Source organism: Macrotis lagotis, chromosome X (genome assembly GCF_037893015.1).
Source record: "Macrotis lagotis isolate mMagLag1 chromosome X, bilby.v1.9.chrom.fasta, whole genome shotgun sequence".
In the NCBI taxonomy this organism is placed as follows: domain Eukaryota; kingdom Metazoa; phylum Chordata; class Mammalia; order Peramelemorphia; family Peramelidae; genus Macrotis; species Macrotis lagotis.
The window spans coordinates 636,852,260-636,875,642 of NC_133666.1; the positions used below are offsets into that span (position 1 = coordinate 636,852,260).

A 23,383-nucleotide genomic window follows, 5' to 3' on the forward strand; every position below is an offset into this window, starting at 1 on the left:
CAAGCAGTAGGGTCAGAACTGGAATCCAGTGCTGATACCAAAACTTCCCAGAAAGAGACAGAGGGAAGAAACAAAAGAAGGACCTGACCTTCGACACACACAACAACTTGCTCTCTGAATGGATAAGCCACAATGTGTGATGGAAAGAGCTCCTGGTTCAAGTCCTGGCTCTGCTACCTAATAGCTTTTGACTTTGAGCAAATCTCTTCTATCTGAGCTTCAGTTTTTAATTATATAAAATGAGCATAGTATAACTTACTGTCTATTTCATAAGATTACTATGACAAAATGAGGTAATGTGTTAATGCCTGTATCAATAGGAATTATTATTATTATTATTAAATTATAATATTCTATGAAGATTCCTTGGTTTTCCTACATTTTCCCTCCCCATTCTCAGACAGAACCTTGGACTTAGTTCACCAGGAGGGGCCTTATGGGGGAACAGGGATAGAAGAGAGTCAGTAACCATGCAGAAATGACAGAGCCCCTTCATCTTCATCCCTAGCCTCTTCCTGCTTCTCTTCTCAGCCTTCGTAGGCTGCTGCTGTTGTTTTTGTTCCAGGCCAGCACTATCTCTTCACTCCACCTTTAGATAAGAGACCAACCAGAGCCCTTTAAGGGATCACAACTGAACTGAAGTTAGAGTCAGAGGTCAAAAACTCAAAAGGTTAACACACCCCCAGATGCAGACAAACCCCTTATTTGTGAACAAATATTTTAAAAGCACCTACTATTCACAGAGTCTCTGGCAGATACAAACCACAGAGGTCTCTGGCCTCATGAATCTTTTCTTTTTTTAAAATTTAACTTAATTTTTTCCTCCAGTTACATGCAAAAATAAATTTCAACATTCACTTCCATACATGAATCTTTTCTATAAGGTCACTAGACATATGCACAGATAGCTATAATCCACAGTATTCCATTGGCTCTGAAGCAGAAGAATTTCTCCAATGTTTACCAGTTGTATGGCATTGGGTGAATGTTTTCGGGGGGTAGGGGGTGGGATAGGGTGTGAATCTTTTAACCTTCCTAGGCCTTAGCTTCCTAATCTGTAAAATGGGGAAGATGATTGTACTAGATGATCTCTGATGTCTCATGATCTCATGATCCCAAGTGTATTAGGGGCCTTGCTTAACTGAGGGATAGGGTCAAGGTGTGCTTCACAGAACATTTAAGATGGGCTTTAAAAGATGGATAGGTAAAGAAGGGGAGGGAGAGCATTCCAGGACAGAACATCATGAGCCAAGTTACAGAGACAGGAGAGCATAGAATTGGAGGGCAGGACAGAGACTGGTCCAGTATAACTAGAACCTATATATAGGCACTCGGACAAGAACAATATAAGATAAGGGTAGCATCATACTCTGGAAGCCCTTCAGTGCTAGGTTAAAGGGTCTGAACTTTACTTGGAAGCCACTGAAGATTTTTTGAAGAGAGAAATGATATGACTAAATCTATACTATGGCCTCAATAGGAAGAGGTTGGGGGCAGGGGAAGTGGAGGCAGGAAGACCTCTTAAAAAGCAATTACATAAAAAAAAATAAAAATAAATTTAAAAAAAAGGCAATTACAATAGACCAGGGAGTAGAAGTGAGGGTCTTGGGCGTAGTGGATAAAGTACCAGCCTTGGAGTCAGGAGTACCTGGGTTCAAATCCGGTCTCAGACACTTAACCCCATTTGCCTTTCAAAAACCGAAAAAAAAAAGTGAGGAAGAGGGGGCAGCTGTGAGAGATGGTAACTAACTAACCAGACTCATTAACAGAGGGCGAAGGAGTGGGAAGACAGAGAACCCCATGCTTGTTGACATGGGAGCCCTGGTGAATGGTGATACCACAGGAAGAAACAATGAGTTCAGGAGGGAATGCAGCCAGAGTGGGAAGCATAAGGAGCTGTTTGTTTTTTACCATATTGCTTGAGTTGGGACAGTCAGGTGGAAGTGACCTGTTGGTATCTGGAGAAGATCAAGAGTTCAGAACTGATTTGATTCAGGGGACATTGAGGGACTCAATGAGCTGAAGAGGGAAGAGAGAAGAAAGCTAAAGCCAGATTTGTAAGGAGTGCTTATTATGGGATCAAGAAGAGGAAGGGGCATCAAAGAAGGAGAGAAGGAGCGTTTAGAGAAGTAGGAGACTAACTAAAAAAACACTGCTATGGATTTTGAAGCTACGGGAAGAGAAAGTGGCCAGCAGCCAGAGAGATCAAGGAAGAGAACTGGAAAAAGGTGCAGTAAAGAGAGCCCGGGGTGGGGAACCAGGAGAGCGACTCCAGGCAAGTCATTGAACGCTGTTTGCCTCAGTTTCCTCATCTGTGAAATGCAATGAAGAAGGAAATGGCAAATCTTTGTCAAAAAAAATCCCAAATGGGATCAAGAAGAGTCAGACATGACTAGATGACTAATCAATAACAAAAATTTGGCAATCAAGTCATTGGTGAACCTTGAATAAGCAGTTCTAGGAGTGATTGGAGTGAAAGCCAAATTACAGAAAGTAGGAGAAAGCAACTTGTGAGTAGTTGGAGGCAACAGGTAGATTGAATTTTTTCATTGATGAGGACAGAGATGAAATGGGACTCAAAAACAAAGGTGGGGGGGTTTGGGTTTTTTTTTTGTTTTTGCTTTTAAAGATTTGAGAAGTTGATTATGTCATATAACCCACATATTCAGAAATACTTGCACTTGGAATAATACATGGATATATACTTGGAATAATACATTTTGTTACAAATGAAACCCCATACATGTGTATAAACAGAAGGAGGGAGCGGCATGCAGATGGACTGTTGAATTTCAAATCAAGGGACTTGAGTTCAAATCTACAGAGTGCTTTGAGGTTTACAAAGCACTTTACAATTATCTACTCCTTTGATACAATACTGGGAAATTCCATCCTCATTTTACAAATGGGGAAACAGAGGCAGAAATCTGACAGGGTCACAGTTATTCAGTGTTTACAGTCACATTTGAATTTGTACCTTCCTGACTCCAAGTCCATCGGACTGGCTAGCTACATATTCCCTATGTGATATTGGACAAGTCCCATATCTGTTAAATGAGGGACTTGGCTTGGCCTAAATGGCATCCAGTCTTTTCCAGTTCTAAATAGATAAAGACAAATTCTCACAAAAATATCTAGACAAAGATACAATAATATATGTAATAGTACAAGACAATAATATTCTTCCACAAATAGACCTGTACATGTGACCCAGACCCCCCTCCACACACACACACACACACACACACACACATCATTCACAGATTCACAAGGGAATTTCCTCTTACAGATGGACACACAGACATTTGGCAGACAGATACAGTTCCATGTTATCTTGTCATGAGGAAAAGAATAAAAGAAGTGTGAATTCAGCCCACAGAACCACAGACTCTCAAAAATGGAAGAGAACCATAGACCCCATCTATTCCAGCCCTTATCTGAGCAGGAATTCCCCTACTCTTTGAAAACTGGTCATAGTATCCTCGAAAACTGGTCATCTGTCCTTCACTGGAAAACCTCCAGGGGAAGGAAAACCGCTATATTGTCTCTCCTGCACCTCAGTTTCCCCTTCTGTAAGGATAAGATTATTAATTCCAGGCCCATAGACCTCATGGAGCCATGACAAGACTCAGAGGAAAGAAGCGACGGGTGTGAATGCTTGGAGTGGTAGAATGGCATATAAATAAGTGTGAGGTCCTTTGATCACCCTAGGGAGGCTGTGTATGTGTGTGTGTGTGTGTGTGTGTGTGTGTGTGTGTGTGTGCGTGTCTATGTTTTTGTTTGGGAGACAATCAAGGCTATCCCTTGGCGAGGCCTGAAGTCGCTGCAGCCAAGAGCTTGGGCTCCTCCCTGGCCCCTTTAGTCTGGGCCTTTTCCCACACCAAACACCAGGCCTAGGGAAGACTCAAGGTCACTGGCAGATTGATTCAGGAAGCTTCCTTGCTCTCCAGACCAGACCACAGCCAGTGGTTCCAACAAGTAACAGCAGGAACAGGAAACAGACTGGGATGAGGGGCACTCTGTCACTTTTTATTCTAGGCCCAGGCAGTGGAGGCAGACTTGAGGAAGAGACCCAAGTCTGCTCCTCTCCTTGGTTGGGGACCCTCCTCTCAGCCCCCCAATGCACAAGATTGTCCTGATCAATAAACCAGGGTAAGTCTGAGAGTCACTAGCCCTGGCTAGACCCAAGGCCTGATCTTGCCACTGGCCTGCACAAGACCTTGGCCAGGGGCTCAGTGTCCACATCTGTAAATGGGGGTGGTCTTTAGATGGACTTCTGATTTCTTCCCTTTGTTTTACAAATGAGAAAACTGAGACCCAGAGAAGGTAGGTGACTGGCCTAGGGTTTAAAGAGACGGTATTTGAACCTGGGTTCTCCAACTCTAAAGTTAGTGTTCTATCCCTTGGGCTACCTTCTTTTATTCTAGAAGTGATTCTATGATATTAATAATAGTGAATAATTCTCACTAGTTCACATATAATTATTCCTGTTTTAGAAGAATAAAACTAAAGCTTGGAGGTTCAGAGCCTTGCCCAAAGCCACCCAGTAAGCAAACGGCAAGGAAGCCAGGACTAGAAGACAATTCTCTGCCCCTCTTGATGGGCATGCCTTTCCACCATGCTGCTTCTTTTTCCCTTGTCCTGTTCTCAGTTCTGGGGCAGATATTCTACTAAGGTAAGGACAGAAGACGTCCCATCTGTGGTCCCTGTCACCCAGCCTGTGACTTCTCTCCTCAGACTCAGTGCCCAACTCTGCCTCCCCAGGCTCCCCAGTCTTTATCTCTAACCCTGGAGAAAGACTCAAACAATTATTCCACAGCTGGTACTCATCCCCAGCCTAGGAAATCTCCTGTTGCCCCTCCTGTGCACCCCACTCCTAAACCATCCTCATGGCCCTAGCATCCTGATCCATCATTCTGGGGGGCGACCCCCACCCCCTTCTCATCCTCCCACCCGACTGCCCGCTTGGGAGTCTGGCACAGACAGAGACAGAAGGTAGAATGGGCACAGGAGGCTGGGCACAGTGTTCTGGGCAGATGGAGGCCATCTGGCTACGCTGGCAGCCGGCTGACGGGAGGCAGATGCGGCTGAGCCGGCGCTGGCACCCCCTCCCGCCTGCCCCTCCCCCCTGCCGCCGCTGCTGGCATCTCTCAGGGTTTGGATTTCTCAGGGAAGGCCTGTGGGGGGAAGGGAAGAGGTTAAGAGCCAGCTATCAGAAAGGCTCCCTTTCTGTATGTGTCTCTCGGCCCCACTTCCCGTCAGCCCAAACACATCTGGAGTTCAAGTTCAGGGGCAAACTTCTTGTCCCCTAGGCTGGGGCAGGGCTCCTGGCTAAGGCCTGGGATGAGCCTGGCCTCATTCCCCTCCATTCTCCCTGGGGTTCCCGAGCTAGGCAGGATAGGAAGTCTGCTCTAGAGGGTCTCAGATTCCTGGTCCTCACTGTCCACACATCTCCTAGCCCACGCTACTCCTTTAGAATGGGTCCCAACATTCACTCCATTCCCAGCCCTGGATGCTCTCCCCAGAGCCTCACCTTCTCAACAAGGCCACTGACTCCCCTTTTCACACATATCTAAACCAGTATATTCCTCCCTTTTTCTCACATGCAAACACAAACGGACAACATGAGTGAACCACTGCACATACCTATGCCTCTCCCCAGCAGTAACAGAAGTTCACTAAGTATTGGGAGTCAGGTTGATACAGTAGAAAGAAGGTGGAATTCTGGATTGAAGGCCTCGATTCAAATCCTCCCTCTTCTATGAGGTACCTATATGCTCTTAGGAAAGACATTTGTCCTCCATGGCCCCCATTTTCTTCATCTGCAAAAGGCAGGGTTGGACAAGATGACCCACAGGGGGTCATCCCAGCACATCCTCAGACTCCCACAGCCAACATCCCCCCCCACCCTAGTCTCTTATAACAGAGCTGGAAGAGGCTTTAGTGATGATCTGATCTGACTTTCTCATTTTACAAATGGCAAAACTGAGGTCCAGAGAGAAAAGGAGACTTGCCCGAGGCAGACAATTTGTTAGTGGCTTTTCTCCCTGGCCCATGCTGCCTCCACCATCATGTGGCTGATATTGCCCTAACAGGACCCAGACCTAGATCCAGTTTGTCTTAAGGCTCTGCCTGTCCCTGTCCATCTGAACCTCCTCTGCAAAAGAAGGGCCTTGAACCAGATGATGTCTCTAAGATCCCTTAGAACCTGCACATCTTCTAACCCCACGATCTTGTTACTTAACATCATGTCTGTAATTTTACTTAACCTCTTTACTTAACCTCTTCTGCCTGTTTCTGTGAGTCTACTTGAACATCCATACCTTTGCACTCTTTGTCCCTGGAAATACCTGGAATGATCTTCCTCCTCACCTTCACCCTTTGCTTTTCCTTCTAGTGCCTTTCCTCTGGAATGATTGTGTGTGTGATATAAGTATATATGATATATATATATATATATATATATATATATATATATATATATATATATATATATATTTGTTTTTCTCTACGTAACATTTATACATTGTCCTCCTTATAAGGATGCAAGCTCTCTGAGGGCAAGGACAAAGCTTTTGCCTTCTTTGTACTATATGGACCACCCATATATTGCCTAACACATGGGAAGTACCTGATAAATAAATGCCTGTTGACTAAATGAACCTTGGTACATTTGTATCTTCACTTGTCCATTTGCCTGTCTCTGCTGGGCTTATCACCTTTCTAACATCATTCTTTCATTCAAGAAATAGTCACTATCTAGATGACTATTCTATACTTCTAGGCCTGTGGAAGTCAGGGGAGAGTTGAGAATAAACTGGTCTTTGCCCTCAAGAAGTTTATAGTATATTAGGGTGACAAGACAAGGATTCAGAACTACTTGTGCATTCATCCATTCATCCAACAAATATTAAACATCTACATTGTGCATGAATCTGTGATTTCACTGACATGAGGGACATCTTCCAAGTGAGAGAACTCCCAGGAGCAATGCAGGACAAGCACCTCAACATCTTGGAAAGTTTCCTAGAGCAGTGTTTCTCAAATCTTGGGCTCTTAGACCTACTTATTCTCTTAAAAAATATTGACAACTTCACACACACATACACACACACCCAAGATCTTTTGTTTATTCGGGTTATAGCTTTAGGTATTTATCCCATTGGAAATTAAAAGCTCTTAGTATTAGCATGAAAATAGTTTTGACCTCAATGATGCCCCCCAGAGGGTCTCAGGATTCCCAGAGCTCCCCATACCATACTTGGAGAACTGATGGCCTACAACCCTGAGTGGGGCAGTGACTTGCCAGGATCACACAGTCAGTAGGTCTCAGGGCTTCAATCCAGATCTTCCCAAATTTGAGGTTAACTCTCCATCACTACTCTACTTTGAGGAAAGGAAGAGCGAAAACATCTCTGCCTTGAGGGGAACCACACAAGACAGGGTGGGAAAAGAGCTGGGGAAACAAAGTGTTGGGGAGTATGGAAGGTTAGGGAAGGAGACAAGATCAGAGAAGTCTTCTTTAAGGAGGGGAACTTCGAGTTGCACCTTGAAGGATGGATGGGGAGGTCTACAGTTGTGGGGGCTGGTATTCCTCGAAGCCCCTCCCCATGGTTCCCTGGCAAACCTGCCTAGTCAGCAACCCGGGCAAGGGAAATTGAGCTGCCCTGATGCAGTGGCAGGTGTGTGTGCGTGCGTGCGTGTGTGTGTGTGTGTGTGTGTGTGTGTGTGTTTGTGTGTGTGTGAGGGTGGGAGTGCAGGCTCTGGTGCACCCCCACCCCCAGCCCCCTCCGCTCCGGAGGTCGGCCCCAGCACATCGATTTGGAGATATTGATTACCATTACACCGCAAGGGTTTTGACTTTCATCAGCGACCTCCCTGCCTGCCAGTCTGCTCCGGAGCGGGGAAGCCACAGAAGCGACGGCCACAACCCCTCCACAATCCCTCCACAGCCCCTCCACAGCCCCTCCACGCCCCAGTCTTCAGTTGAACCCCCTTTCCCGGCCCACCCCAGAACCAGAAGGACTGAGGTTTCCAAGGCTCCCTCCCCCAACTCCAGGTGGGGGTAGCTCTCAGTAGACACAGACTTCCCCAACCCCTCTTTCCCTGCTAGCCCCCCCACAAACATGATTTATCGGACTACATGCCCAATCTGCAACTAGAAGTCCTGAGTGCAAATTCCGTCCCTGAACCTACCACCTGCGTGATCTTGGGCAAGTCACCTAACCTGGGTCTGTCTCAATTTCCCCATCTGTAAAATGAGGGAGATAACAAACACCTTAGAGGTTCTTTCCAGGTCTCGACCCATGCTGTTCACCTCCTACTCCCCACCCCACTGGCTACAGCCCCTGCCACCGGGCAGGTCCCTTCCCAAGCGATCCTTTCTTGTTTCATTGGGTTATCCTGCAGAAAGGACACATGGCTGTGATACAGCACTTTCTCTGCCTGTATTCTTTCTTTGAATCCTCATACCAGCAACCAGAAGTGATTAGGTCGGTAGGACAAATATTCTTTTTCTCTTTTTCCAGGTAAGGAAATTGAGGCTCAGACATAGTCACCTGCACAGCTAGTAAAACATCTCAAGTATGACCCTGAAAGGCCACTCCTCTCATTTTATAGATGAGACAACTGAGGCTTAGAGCTGCAACTTGATTACATGGGCAGGAAATGTCAGATTTAGCTTTTTAACTCAGTTTTCCAAATCGAACACTCTTGTACTGCCCCCACTCTGGCTCAAGTGGAGCTAGTCTCGCCCTCTTCTAAGACAAACATTTTCCCCATTACACCATGTTCCTCTTTAGGGAAATGTGAGCTAGTATAGGAATTCTTCTCATATTCTGAGCCCAAGCAATAGAGCAACACTCAAAAGTCGGTGAAGTGAAGGACTCCATCCCCCAAGCTAAGGTCTTCCTGGAGTTCTTAGAACAAGCCTTCTTTAATAGTTTACATTTAAATCTGTAAAGGGCCCTTTCTCAACCAAGATCTCATTTGCTCTTCACCATAGCCTCCTAAGGCAGCCTAGGATTATTACCCTTAACTAAATAGAGGAGGAAATTGAGGCTCAGGCATAGGAAGTGTCTTACCTACCTAAATCCTATGATTTAGGATGTTATAGATTTTTATATTAAGGATAATAAGAATTTATTCCTGATAAAAATCAAACATAACATTACAATTTCCCTGGCTCTTCCTTCCTTCATCCTTTTCCCCTCTCCCTCCCTCTCTTCTCTTCCTCCTTCCCTCCTCTTTCCTTCCTTTTTTCTTTTCCTCGTTTCTTCATCTCTGCTCCCTTTCCTTCCTCCTTCTCTCCTTCCTTTCCTTCCTTTTCTTCTTCTCACCTTCCTTCTTTTTCTTTCTCCCTCCCTACTCCCCTCCTTCTTTTAGAATCTCTAAGCTTTCTTCAAAGATCAGCCAGGTACTGTCTCATACACAAGGCCTTTTTTCAATCCTACACCCTTACTCCTTGAAATCACTTTGTAAATGCTTCCCCCCCACACCCCATATATGTGCTGAATCCTCCCCAGCAGAATGCAAGCTCTGTGAGGGCATATCCAGCATGTTGCATACTATTTTGCACTTAATAATGCTCATTCAATTGCTATGCACCTAATAAATGTTTGCTCATTTGAACTTGATTTTTTAAGATCCCATAGAGAGTAAGAAGCAGAGCTGGAAATTGCATCTTCTCCCAAGGGGTTCTGATGAAAAACCTTTATCTCATGTGGCAGGTAGGGCTAGGGGAAAGGGGGCAAGTCAGAATGATGTGGGAGAAGGAACTTGGAGAGGGGGTCAGGAGACTGAACTTCAGTCCTGGCTGAACTACTGACTTATATGTGTGGCTTTAGGAGAACTCCTTTGTTCTTACTGATCCTCAGTCTCCTCATTTGCAAGATGAGCAGATCAGACTTATCTTTCTGAGCCTTTGCCTTCCTGTTCAGGGAGTCCTCCCATGTCTAGTTCTCTAGGGTCCTTCTAGGTCTAACATTCTATCATTTAAGTAGAAATGACTAGACAAATTGAAGAGATCATTGTATTGATTATTATCTATTCTGTCTTCTTGCCCAGTCCCTATATCCAATCTTCCCACCAGTCTCCCTGTCTTTTTAGCACATAGCTTACCCCCACCCCCACCAACCCTCAAGAAGCAGACAAAGGTGGGGGCTGCAGTGGGCAGAGGGAGGAAGCCTCTGGGCTTGGCCCAGGCCTCCCCCTTCTACTACCATCAATCATGAAACTGAGGAGAGCGGTAACAGCCAGAACCCAGCCCTTATTAATGCCAGATGCCCTAAGAGGTGGCCCTGAGAGGTTCCTCCCACTACCCCGTCCACCCTTCCCTTACTTCTTTAGCTCCATGGAGTTTGGGAGCCAAGGTCCCAGCTTTGACACCAACTCACCAAGTGGCTTTGGTTGGCTTATGTCACTCTGGGACTCTGTTGAGGGTCCAGTAAAATGAGAGGATTTGACTAGGTGGTCTTTGGGGTGCCTCCCAGCTCAGAAAATTTAGATTTTAAAGAACATTCCAGTTCTGACAAGAGTGCCCAATCTAATTCAGATGCTTTACTGTGATCATCATTATTATTAGAGCTTAGTGCAGCACCATAGTAGGTGCTTAATAATTGATAATTGACAGAGTGATTGGCAGAAACATCTCAGGCCACACAGTGCTGTATATCCTCTGCCGTGTATCCTTCTCCACTAAGCAAAAGCTTTGTGTAAGCTGTGTGCCCACACTATTTTGCAAGATAAATTGAGGATGGGACCCAAGTAAACAGCCCTGGGGGTGCTAGAAGACTTAACTAAAGTAAGGCAATAGGAATTAGAGGACAGAATATTGAGCTAGATGGGCTCCTAGGGACTATTAAATTTGAATGAAGTCCTTCTGATTTTACAGATGAGTAAACAAAGCCTCAGAGAGAGAATGAGAGTGGTACAAGGACACATAATGAATCTGGGTCAGAACTGAGACTAGAACCCAGATCTTCTGGTACTTAACCAGTATGCCATCTTTCTTCTTACCAAAAGGAAGAGAGAAAAGAAAGAAAAGAACAGAGGAAAGAAAGAAGGGAGGGAGGAGGGAGGGAGAAGAGTGGGGACACACTGGGGGTGAGTAGATATCCAAGAGAACCTCCAGGGAGACCATGAATAAGATGAGGTCTAAGGGCCCCCAGGCTCCAGCAGCAGGGGAGGGAGCAGGGAGCTGGGGATCGGGGGAGTGGGGGAGCGGCCGGCTGGGAAATTGTGCTGACACCAGCAAAAAACTCTCTTCAAAATTTTATCAGCTCAGCTCTGAGGTGGTGCCTCCTGTATGTGGGGGGGGGGGGGGGGAGGGGGGAAGAAGGGAGGAAAGGATGCAGGCGGGAGCTGCTAGAGACAAGTTCCAGATTGATAAAGTGGGGAAATAACGGAGGCTGCATCTTAACCAGCTCTTGGCCTTCTCAGCCACACTAGCCAGTCCAATCCTCCCCCTCAACCTGGACCCCAAAATCCTTTGGTAGCAGCACTAGGCTGGCTCTTCTGTTTTCTGCTACAAAGTCTACCCACCCCCAAACCCCCTAGTCATCCTCCTGCCTCTATATAGGACTATTCAACCTGGGTGGGGGGGGGTCTCAGTCTGAGCTCCCAGGCCAATGACCTGTCCTTTCTGAGTCTCAGCTTCCTTAGTAAAAAATGGGTTAAAAAAAATACAAGGTTGGAGTCAAAAAAAGCAACCTATAAAATCCGAACTCTCCAAAGAAGTGGGGTGGGGGCAGTTCTTCTTATGATTACATTTGCTAAGCCTGTGAGAACTAACCAAATCCCTAATGTCAGAGAAGTTCTGGGGGATTTTAATTGTCACAGTCCAGGGTGAAAAGAAGAAAGGGCTTGGCTCACTTGGCCAGCCTCAGACCCAGACCCTTCCCTGCAGCTCTCTTCAAGCCCCTGCCCCAAAGCCCTCTAAATCTCAAAGACAGAGGTGATGGGAGTAGTGAAAAGTGTATTTGGGGAAGGAGGGAGTAATTTGGAAGTGACAATCTACTCAACTGTGAGAACGGGGAAGGAAGGCAAGAGGCCTGGTCTGGGAGTCAGAACACCTGCCTTCCTGTACTGATTTCGTCATTAACTTGCTGTGTGCCCTTGGGCAAGTCCCTTCTTTGGGGGCCTTGGTTTTCCAGTGTGGGAAATGAGGGAGTCTGATGCAATGGTCTTGGATTCAGAATATGTTTAGAGATACAAGTGATTTTGAAGTGAGTCTTAGGGATGGACAGTAGTATGCCCAAGGTCATAGAAGGAGGCAGAAGCAGAGACAAAGCCAGGCCTAGAATCCATGCCTCCCAACACCTAATCCTAGGCTGTTTTCCAGCTCTAACATTGTATTTATTTTTGATTTCAGAGTAAATTATGTTCTGACTCCAATCTAATGGGTATCCCCTCCCTTCTCCTTTCCATTCCTCTTGCTCAGACTTTCAGAATCACAAAAATCACAAAACCCAACTCTGATCAAATACTTCCCCTATTCTAATACCTTTCATGGCTACCACTGTCCACAAATAAAATATTCAACTCTTTAACCTGGTATTCAAAGACTCTGGGTGACCTGGTCACATACTCATTTCCCCTAATCTCCTAAAAATACCATCTACTGCAGTCAAATTGACTCTTGAGAGCCTCTGGCTTGGGGCTATTTCTGAGCAACTTCAACTCTTCTAGGTTGACTTGGGTTGGAAAGACATGAGGTAGGGAAAGATCTATCTTAGGGAAGGGGATTCATTTAATGCAATAAACATTTATTAAGTGGCTACCGGCACTCTTTGGGTGACACAAACCAGCTGTGAGTTTTGTCATCTTTCTAACCTGCTGAAGGAAAGGGTCAATCAATCCCTTTCCTTCTGTCTGGGTCGTCTGGGACAGAGTTGGTTCTGACCCCCCCACACACACACACACAGAGGGTCTCTCCTCTCATTGTAGTGGGAATCGGGATCAGGCCCCTCCAGTTCCTGGCCCAGCTCTCCTTCACAGAAAATATCTCCTCTTTTTTTTTTTTATCCAATATCTTCCTGTCAGTTTAGCTTGCTGAAAATTCCCCTCATAAAAACAAACAATCTGGTCCCATATTAATAATGAAAACCCCTCTCTTCTACCCAGTCGTTGGCTCCCCTGGGCGTTTAAGCTTGTGGCCGCCGGGGCAGGCCCAGACAGCAGCCCTGGCCCCGGAGCCTGGTCTACCTTAAGCAGTTCCCGGCCTCCTTAACAGCTGGTCAGTTCAGCTCAGGGAAAGTGACAAGCTAAGAAGGTCTTATCACCGGAGTATTTACAGCCCAGAGTTTGTTACCAATTAGACAGATCAGGTGACTCCGAAGCCCGGACCCAGACGCTGGGGGGTGGGGGTGGGGGGAGGTCAAGGTCAGGGAAGCGTGGGAGGAGGGGAGGAGGCTGAGGGCTTCCAGGCAGCTGGGACAGCCGGGATCTATCTCCGGGCTGCCGGAGATCTCAAAGCACAAAGGGCCCGCCTCCTCACGCCCTTCACCCTCCCCTCCTGCCCCTCCTCACTATTTCTGCTTCTGAAAGGCCAGGGTGACTTAGTGGAAAAAAGCCTTGGACCAGATCTAGGAGACTTGGGTTGGAACTTAGCTCTTTTATCTTAGGCAAGTCACAACTTCCCTGAGTCTCAGTTTCTCCGTATGAAAAAATCAGAAAAATGACACATTGTCTAACTTACAAGATAGAATGTGCTTTTGGGGAGTTTCCCTCTTTTTTGAATTCCTGCTTCTCACTCCCAGAAACAAACCCAGGACTTTTTTTTTAAAGGACCTCTTTTACAGGTGGTTGGACAAATGGATATTTCTTTCCCCAAATATATGCATTATTTCTCTTCCCCTCTCTTTTCTCCCACACTCCAAAGCTGTCAGCCTGGATTGAGTTTTCTTTCCTCTGGCCTGCCACTTTATGGGGAAAAAAAAAAGCAATTTGCTATGGCATTAAGACAGATTGTCATAACCCACAAAAATAATTTTTTTCTCTCCTTCCTTTACTATGGCCTCTCATAGATTTAGAATTTTAAGGGATGTTAAAGGTCACTGAGTTTAACCCTTTCATTTTAGGAAATGAGTCAGACAGAGGGTAAGTGACTTCTCCAAGATCACTTAGCTAGTGGAAACAGGATTCAAACCCAGATCTTCTAACTTCTGCTCTCTCTCTCTCTCTCTCTCTCTCTCTCCTTCTTCCTTCTCATATCACCTCTCCATCCCTTTTCTCTCTCCCTTTTAAAATTACTCTTTCCCCTACTCCTCTCTCTTCTAACCTCAATTTCCCTCTCTCTGTTTTATATATCCTTGTCTACCTGTATCCCTACTTCTGTCTTAAATTCAAACAATGAAAGTCTGGGATCTGAACTGCATTCTAATATCTAATTCTGTGTGTGTGTGTGTGTGTGTGTGTGTGTGCTCCTTCTCTGAAAGCAATCTTGAGGGGTATCTATTTCCACTTATGATCAAAAGATAAGTTTGTATACTCATCCCCCGACTGTATGTTGGTGTCTGGATCATGTCTGACAGGTGTCTGTGTATTGGGTGTGCATTTTCACCCAACACATTTGGTACCTGTGTGCCTTTGTAAACAGAGTAGGGGAGCTAGGTGAAGGAAGTTAGATCTATGTGGCTGGGAGTTATTGGGTACAAGAATTTATTGTCCACTAATATCTCCTTCTGTTCTCTGTGATATGAGGGGTGACCCTGAACCTTCAAAGCCCAAATCAGCAAAAAGCCAACCCTGAAAAGTTTTACCAATCAGAAAAGGTTTCATATATAGTTCTTTTTTTTTTAGGTTTTTGCAAGGCAAATGGGGTTAAGTGGCTTGCCCAAGGCCACACAGCTAGGTAATTATTAAGTGTCTGAGACCGGATTTGAACCCAAGTACTCCTGACTCCAAGGCTGGTGCTTTATCCACTATGCCACCTAGCCACCCACTATAGTTCTGATGATAGACTAAATAAATGTCCATCTTCAGAGAACTGCTCTTGCTAAGCTTAAAGAATTCTTCAGATTGGTTAAGGAAATGTGTGTGCTGGGAACACATAGGAATTTTTAGGTCACAACAACTCTCAGACTATCTCCTAAACCCTAGAGGGATTTCTGTCTACAGGTAAGGATAGGAGGACCCATCATTTCAAAAGCACAAATTTTTGATGTATTGACATATGAATATGCTTATTTTTGTCCATGGGCTTGGCATTTGTGACCATCTACTATGTGACTCCACTTCTCTCTCCTGTCTCATCTTCCCCTGCTTTCTCAGATATACCCCCTCCACCATAGCCTAGACTCCCCCTCCCCCTCTCCTAATCTCCATTGATGAGAATGCTACCTACCCACTAAGGTCTCCCTCAAGGAGTATCTACTCTTGGAAGTCTTCTTGGATCTCTTTTGTCCATTGTATACTCTGTCTATAGCTCCTCATAGAGCCTTGGTAACATGGAACATGGAATCTTTGAAACAAGACCAACTCTCTCACCTTAGAAATAAAGATGTAGAGAATCATTTAGGGGAAAAGACTTATCCAAGGTCACACAAGAAGTTGGCAGCACATTTGGAATTAGAAGCTGGATTGTTTATCTCCAAGAAATGGTCATTAATAATAGCTGACATTTACATAGCAATTTAAAGTTTACAAACATATGTTACCTCACTTGATCCTCCCAACATCCCAGAGAAGGTAGATTCTATTAATAGCACCATTTTACCAAAGAGGATTGGGCAGCTGGGTTGCACAGTGCATAGAGTACCAGTCCTGGAGTCAGAAAGAGTCATTTTCCTGAGTTCAAATCTGGTCTCAAATATGTCTAGCTGTGTGACCCTCAGCAGGTCACTTCACTTTATTTGCCTCAATTTCCTCATCTGTAAAATGAACTGGAGAAGGAAGTGGCAAACCATTCCAGTATCTTTGACAAGAAAAACCCCAAATGGGGTCACAAAAAGCTGGACATGACTGAAAACAACTGAGTAAAACACAGATGACAAAACTGAGGCTGAAAAAAGTTGTCACCTGTCTAGTGTCATTGGTGAGGACAGGATTTGAATTCAGCTCCTTTTGATTCTAATCTTGCTCCCCATCTACTAATCTACCCCCATTATTCTCAGTCCATGGCTCTTTCCATGATACTATGTAGTTTCTGGTCTGAGGTCTGAAACTTCTCTCTCCAGCCTCTGAGGCCTCAATTCCGAGGTCTGGGGAATGGATCTTTACTCCTTTTTCCTTCCTTTCAGGACTTTATAGGTGCTATTCCATTAAGCCTTAGTCTGTCTACCTTGAGGAAGTATCCTTTCTCTGATTGAAAAGGAAGAGGATAGAAACTGGTTCTATCTTCTGCCTGTTGTTCAACCTTTGGGAGGATTCCTAGAACACAGAAGAAACTTGGGGGGAAACTTCTACTCTGTTCACTTGTTCTTCTCCACCAGATTCTTCTCAAAATTTCCCTTCTCCAAGAAGCTGCCCCATATTCACCCTCATCTACCCAGTCTAGTCACTCACTAGCACCAGCATGTAGAGCTACTCTGTTGGGTCCAGCCCCTGTCGACCTTGATCTCATGTCTCTCATATGTACTTGCTATGTAGAGAATGAACATGGAGCAATTGGGAATTACCTTTGGATAGCAACATTCAATAGTGAGCAGGCCCTTTCCCCCCATGTCTATTATCCCTCTTCTTGGCCTCTCAGTCCTCCACCATGACCCATGGTGCTACAAGGCAAGATTTGCCCTGGCTGTTCCCCATTTCCACAGCATCCCCTACAGGGGCCCTCCCTTATCTCCAATGTCCTTGAGGGCAAGCACCAGAACCATTGAGGAATGAGCAGGTCTGACCATAAAACTTCCCCTAAAGAATAACCTCCAAAGTTCCCTATTGCCTTATGGGAGGAAAAATAAAATCCTGTTTGCCTTTATAAAGTCCTTTCACCATCTGCACCTTCCTTTCTTTCCTAAACCTTTTCCCTTCCATCTTCTTTTCAATCTATGACTGAGCTTCTTGCCATTCCTCACAAAGGACATCCCACCTCCCAATTCTATTAACTTTTCATCATCTGTCCCTCTTGTCTAGAATTCATTCCCTCCTCATCTCCACCTCCTGGCTTCCTTTAGGTCTTAAATAAAATCCCACCTTCTGCAAGAAGTCTTTCTTGACACCCCCTTCCTCCCACTTAATGCTAGCACCTTCCCCCTCAGATAAGCTCCAGTTTATCCTGTCTATATTTTGTTGGTTCTTTATTGTTTGTACATTGACTGCCCCTTGTCCCCATTAGATTGGGAACTCCTCCAGGTCAGAACTATTTTTGCCTTTCTTCATAACCCAAACACTTAGTACAACTCAAGTACAGAGTAGGCGCTAAATAAATGATTGTTGTCTTGAATGAGCTACCTTTTATTCCTATAGGAACTGCTGTCCTCTCTGCTCCACAAATGAATTTGTCCTCTATTCAGTAATTACCAGTTATAGTTACCAAATTTGTTCTGGCTCCATTCTTAAGATTGGAGGTTCCCTGAGGGCAGGGTAGCATCTTCCTTCTCAGATTGGGAAAGATGAGACTTCACCTCCCCTTAAACTGAGAATTCCCTTAAGGAAGTGTCTCTCCCTCAGATCTATCTCCATATCTTAAGTCTGGGTCATACAAACACACACACACACACACACACACACACACACACACACACACACACACAGAAACATGTCTCAAAGGTGGGTCATTGCTGGGTGTTCCCTACCTCTCTCTCTGATGAAATAGGCCAGGTACAGGTCAAGCTCCTTCACCGAGACACTGATGTGATGGGGCTGGACACAAAGCACCGGGTGACCACACTGGGCAGCTTTGACAAGCCGCTCCCCATCGGTGCTCTCCAGGGGGATGCCCTTGAAGAGGATGACCATGACGAGGTCAAGCCGCCACACCTTGTCTGCCTGGCGCAGGCAGTCGATTCTCCTCATCTTGCCCTTCTGGTCGGGATTCGAGAGGACGCATCCCGGAGGCTTCTTGCCTGTGATGGCTAGGACGAAGTCCTCTCGGCACTCTGGCCGGATGTCCTTGCGCAGCTTGGCCAGGAGGCGGGATGCCCACTTCTGCTTGACCTCAGGCTTCTCCCCCAGCAGCTCATCCTTCACTGCCCGCTCCTCATCCTTCGTCATACGCTTCTCGTGCTTCTTGAAGTACTTGCGTTTCCGAGCCTGGAGGTTGAACCAGGTGTAGGCAAATGCTCGGACGTGGGGCAGCAAGGCCTCAATAAATGGGTGGAACTCATCCTAGAAGCAGAGAACACAGAATATCAGAAATGAAATGGTACTTAGTAGAGAGCACACAGAATATCAGAGTTGGGAAAAGAATATTACAATGAGAAGGACTGAAGGAATCTCAGAACCTTTAGGGCTCTTAGAATAAAGAACACAGAAAGTCAGAACTGAGAGGACCCTGAGAACATAAAACACAGAACAATGGACCCAGAAGGACCCTGAGAACATAGAACACAGAAAGTCAGAGTTGGGACTATCCTTAGAACTTGGAATATAGAATGCCAGATCTGGAATGGATCTTAGACTATGGAATGTCAGAAGGAAAAGAAACTTTTGAAAGCAGATTATAGAAAGCTAGAGTTGTTAAAAAAAAAATCATTTGGACCAGTCTCATATTATAGTTAGAGAAACTGAGACCCAAGGCAGAAAAAAAGAAACTTATACAAAGCAAGTTAGGAATACAATGGAAATTCAAATCCAAGTAGGTCTACTGATACTCAGTTTAGGGCTGTTGCAATAAAGTAAAATGCTTAACTACTAGTTGTTATTACTACCAGTACTAGTATTAGTAATAGTACCACCACCACCACTACCTCCACCATCACCTCCATCACTACCACTACCACTACTACTACTAAGACTACTACGATTATTACTACTACTACTACTACTACTACTACTACTACTACTACTACTACTACTACTACTACTACTACCACCACTACTACTATTACTACATCAAGATTCCTTACTCCTTCAGGAAGAGAGGTCATGTGGGAAAGGCAGAAAGCCTAGGAATGAGCTGAGTACTTTATTGGGAGATTGACCCTGGATCCAGGTAGAATGAGGAATTTCTATCACAAATCTCTCTCTCTCTCTCTCTCTCTCTCTCTCTCTCTCACACACACACACACACACACACACACACACACACACACACAAAACTTTCATTTTTCCACCTCCTCTCTTTCTACCCTCTCACTTCCCTATTTCCCTGTCATTTTTCAATTCAACAAATATTTATTGAGAATCTACCATGTGCAAGACACAAGAATGAAAAAATACAACAGTTCATTGCTCACAAGGAGTTTATATCATAATCAAGCTAGTCAACAAATTCAAATTCAGTAAACATTTATTATGATACCACTATGTGTGGAGGTCAAAGACAAAAATAAAGATCCCCCCCATATACCAAAATATTCGTATCAGCACTTTTGTAACAGTAAAAAACTGGAAACAAAAAAGTAGATTCCATCAACTGGTTAAGGAAATTATGAGATGTGAATGTAATAGAATATTACTGTTAGAAGAAACAAAAAATCTAGAGAATTCTGATAAGCACAGGAAACTATACAAATAGATGCAAAATTAAATAAGCAGAATCAGGAAAACAACAAATACAATGACTACAAAAACATAAATTTAAACCACAACAATAACAGCAAAAATCCTGAAATTGGATATTAAGAAATGATAATAACCAAGAATTTTGGATGGAGAAGAGTTGAGAAAATATGTAGCTTTCTCCCTTCATGGCAGAGCTGGGAGATTATATGGAATATTGCAAATATGGTCATACCTAGTCAGTAGCTTTACAGTGCTACTTTTTTTCTCTTTTTTATTCTTTGTTACAAATGATGATTTCTTGTATAGGGAAAGGAGAGGGATACATTTAGAAGGAATGAGTTATAAAAACAAAAGACATCAAAAAACTAAGATTAAAAAAATTGGAGGTGGGGGAGAGTTTGTGAGGCAGTGGGGTTAAGTGACTTGCCCAAGGTCACACAGTTTAGAAGTATTCTGGATTTGAACTCAGGTCCTTCTGACTCCAGGCCACTGTGCCACTCAGCTGCCCCAGGATAAAAGTTTTGGGAAAAAAATACTATGTGCAAGGATACTCTAGCATCAAATAGTGAAGTTCAGTCTTGGTAGATTGCTTGACTCTGGTGACTCACTTAGGATAAGGTAAGTCTGGATGATATAAATTTCTAGAAAAGGGAGAGATCCACCTGAGAGAGAGAAAGGTGGAGGAGACTGGGTTCTTTATGGGTCTGGATATAAGTGGGATTTTTGCTGTTATTGTTTTAATCAATTTAAATACCAATCCTGTATACATACATATATATATATATGTATATATATATATACATATATAAAATATGTTAGCTTGAAGGGTTACATGAGAACTGAGAAACCCTTTCTGTGTTTTTGTAAAAACCTAGAACTAAGCCAAATTTTGATGTTTTCAAGGGAAGCATTTAGTAGAAACATAAACCAAAGAATATGATTACTGACAAACTCCTAAAATTGAACTTGATTTGTATAAAATCAGAGCATTGATTCTGGGCAATGAACTATGAAGATAAAAAATGAAACAGCCCCTGCCTTCAAGTTTCTTAGGTTGGAGATGGGAAGATATGACATATAAGTGTAATCCAAGGTAGATTGCAATGGAGACAGAGAAGAGATCCAGACAAAATGTTCTAGGAAAATTTAGAAGGAAAGTAATGAGAAATGAGGATGAAAAGATAAGTTGGAGTCAGACTGTGGAAGGCCTTTAAATGCCAACTTTACAATTGAAGGTTATGAAGATCATTCATTTCTTCAGTAAATTAATATTTCTTTGGTTGACTGTCCATGCAAAGAACTCTTGTGAGATTCACATAATGTAATGTATACCAAGCATTTCACAAACCTTGAAGCACTATATAAATGGTCTCTATTACTATTGCTATTATTATTATTATTATTATTATTATTGTAATAGGAGTGGGAACTTAAATTATTGGGCTATGTGTTGGAACTCTTTCTCTGCCAGCGACAGAATAGCTAATTATTTCTTGGAATGCCTTCGTGGTAATTTTACCCTTCAAAAAAGTGGCGATATTGACAAGGGAACCTAATTCTATTCTGGAATTGATCCTCAGCAGCAAGAAAGAATTAGTTGCTATAGTAGAAATGATGGGGACCTTTGGGGAGGTGATCAATCCATCTTAAAGATCCCGGAGACAGGAAGATAGGTTTGGTACCTATATTATAACATCACATAGTTGGAAAGGACCTCATGCTGACATTCACCTGAACAGGTTTCTTCCCCCCACCCCTAGCATCCCAGAAGAACAATCATCCAATCTGGGGAGCCAGTCATGGTAGCAATATGCCTGCATTCCCTGCTATTGGGGAGCCTGAACCTGATGGATAACTTGAGTTCTGGAGTTCCAAACTAGAGTAGGGCTAAGCTGATTAGGGAAGCCCTGGGAAGCTGGACTAATATCTAGGCTGCTTGAGGTGGGGGCAAACCAGTCCAGATTGGAGGCAGAGTCATTCAAAGCTTCTGTGCTGACTAGTGAGGAGGGCAGGTAGGATTCCAAGTAGTTTCTGCACCTCCAGTCTGAGCCTGATAGAGAGTCCAACCCCCCCACCAAATGAGTGGTCATCAGCCCTCTGCTGAACACCTCAGGTGAAATAGGACCTATCATCTCTCAAAGCAACACCTTTTTTGAGGTCTATATCTGACTAGCATCAACTGTTGAAATTTTTATTGTTATTAGAAAACATTTATATGAAGCTTTAAAGTTTGTACTCTTTTATATCCCTAATCTTATGATTCCTTTAAATAATTTGGTGAAGTAAGTAGGTGATACAGATATTATGAAATGAGTAAAGTGAAGCTCAGTGAGATTAAATGATTTGCCAGGGGTCACATAGCTAATAAGCACTAGAGGGCAGGATTTGAACCTTGATCTCTTGACTACAAATCCAAGTACTATTTCTCTAACTAGTTTTTCCTTCCACAAAATCTAAATCTACCACTTTCCAACTCTACTCTCTAGGTAGTCAGAAGGTCTAATTTCAAATATTCAAATCTGAATTCTGCTACATATGCCCCATGTATTTCACCTCTGGTGCCCTAGTTTTATTATCTATAAAATGAGAGGATTTGATCAACAGTCTTTACAAAGTGGGGAATAGGGCTCAGGACAAAGTTTCCTCCTTGGGACAGAATTAAACTTAATCTTCATTCTAGAAATTCACTGGGACACAGAAGAGACCTAAAGAATTTCCCTTATATGGTCAGACATAGCTCCTCTCCAGGCCCATCCGTGCCCCAAAAGGGCATCTGTTCCAACCTCCCACAACATGCAGAAATTCCTTCTATAGAATTCTTTGATAAAGTACATATCAGTCAAGGCCCCCTACCCCCAAGCCTGGACCACCCTACCTTCTCTTAGGGAACTCTGATGGATGGTGGTGGCATGGGTGGTATGGGTTGATAGGTGAAGGCTGCTGGGTGGTGATGGTGTGGGTGTAAATAAGACCCAGGTTAATTACTGCCCAAGAAAGATTGGGAAACAGAGCTAGAAAATGACTCCCAGAGTTAGTTCGGGCTTTAGATTGGAGGAGTTCTAGGAGGCTTTCTGAAAGAGGTGGGATATTTTTTTTCTTAATAATAATAGGACAGTATTACAAGGTTGGCAAAGCACTGAACATCAACTAGAATTTAAAGAACAGGATTTCAGAGTGGAGGAAACATTCCAGCCAGGGAATGGGAAGCACCAAAACAGAAAGGAGAGGTTTGAATGTTCTATTTATTAAGGTCAGGAAACCCTGGGTTTGAATTCTACCTCCAACACTAATTATAGCTGGCATTTATTTGGCAAAGGTTTTTACAAATACTGTCATCCCATTTGATTTTCACAGCAATCATGGGAGGCAGGTGTTATTATTATTGCCATTTTTTACAGAGAGGAAATTAAAACTTGGAAATACTTAAGTAACTTACCCAGGGTCACATAACTAACAAGTGTCTGAGGAAGCATTACAAGGCTAGCACTTTATCCACTAGGCCTCCAAGGTTCCTTATAACTTATAGGTTATGTGGACATGAATAAATCACTTAATTCTCTGAGCCTCAGCTTTTTTATCTGTAAAATGGAAATATATATATATATATATATATATATATTATATGTAATGTGCTTATAAAAATGGCAATAGTTAGATTACCTAGCCTTGCGGGTGGAACCAGAAAATTTCCCAGCCTGTTTGGAGCAGAGATGTGTAAAAAAAGGATGAGGTTGGAGTCAAAAATCATTTTTTTTTAAGGAAAGAAGAAAACAACATTTAT

General features: G+C 43.8%; 1 protein-coding gene across 6 annotated transcripts in view; it reads right to left on the minus strand.

The window, feature by feature from the left end:
• NFIC (nuclear factor I C) overlaps positions 1 to 23,383 on the minus strand; it is a 139,082-nt gene that overhangs the window by 86,938 nt on the left and 28,761 nt on the right. For all 6 annotated transcript variants that reach the window (XM_074204175.1, XM_074204174.1, XM_074204176.1 and 3 more), the window contains exon 2: positions 17,733 to 18,264. In XM_074204175.1, coding sequence (XP_074060276.1) covers positions 17,733 to 18,264 — 532 coding nt within the window. The remainder of the gene's footprint in view (positions 1 to 17,732; positions 18,265 to 23,383) is intronic.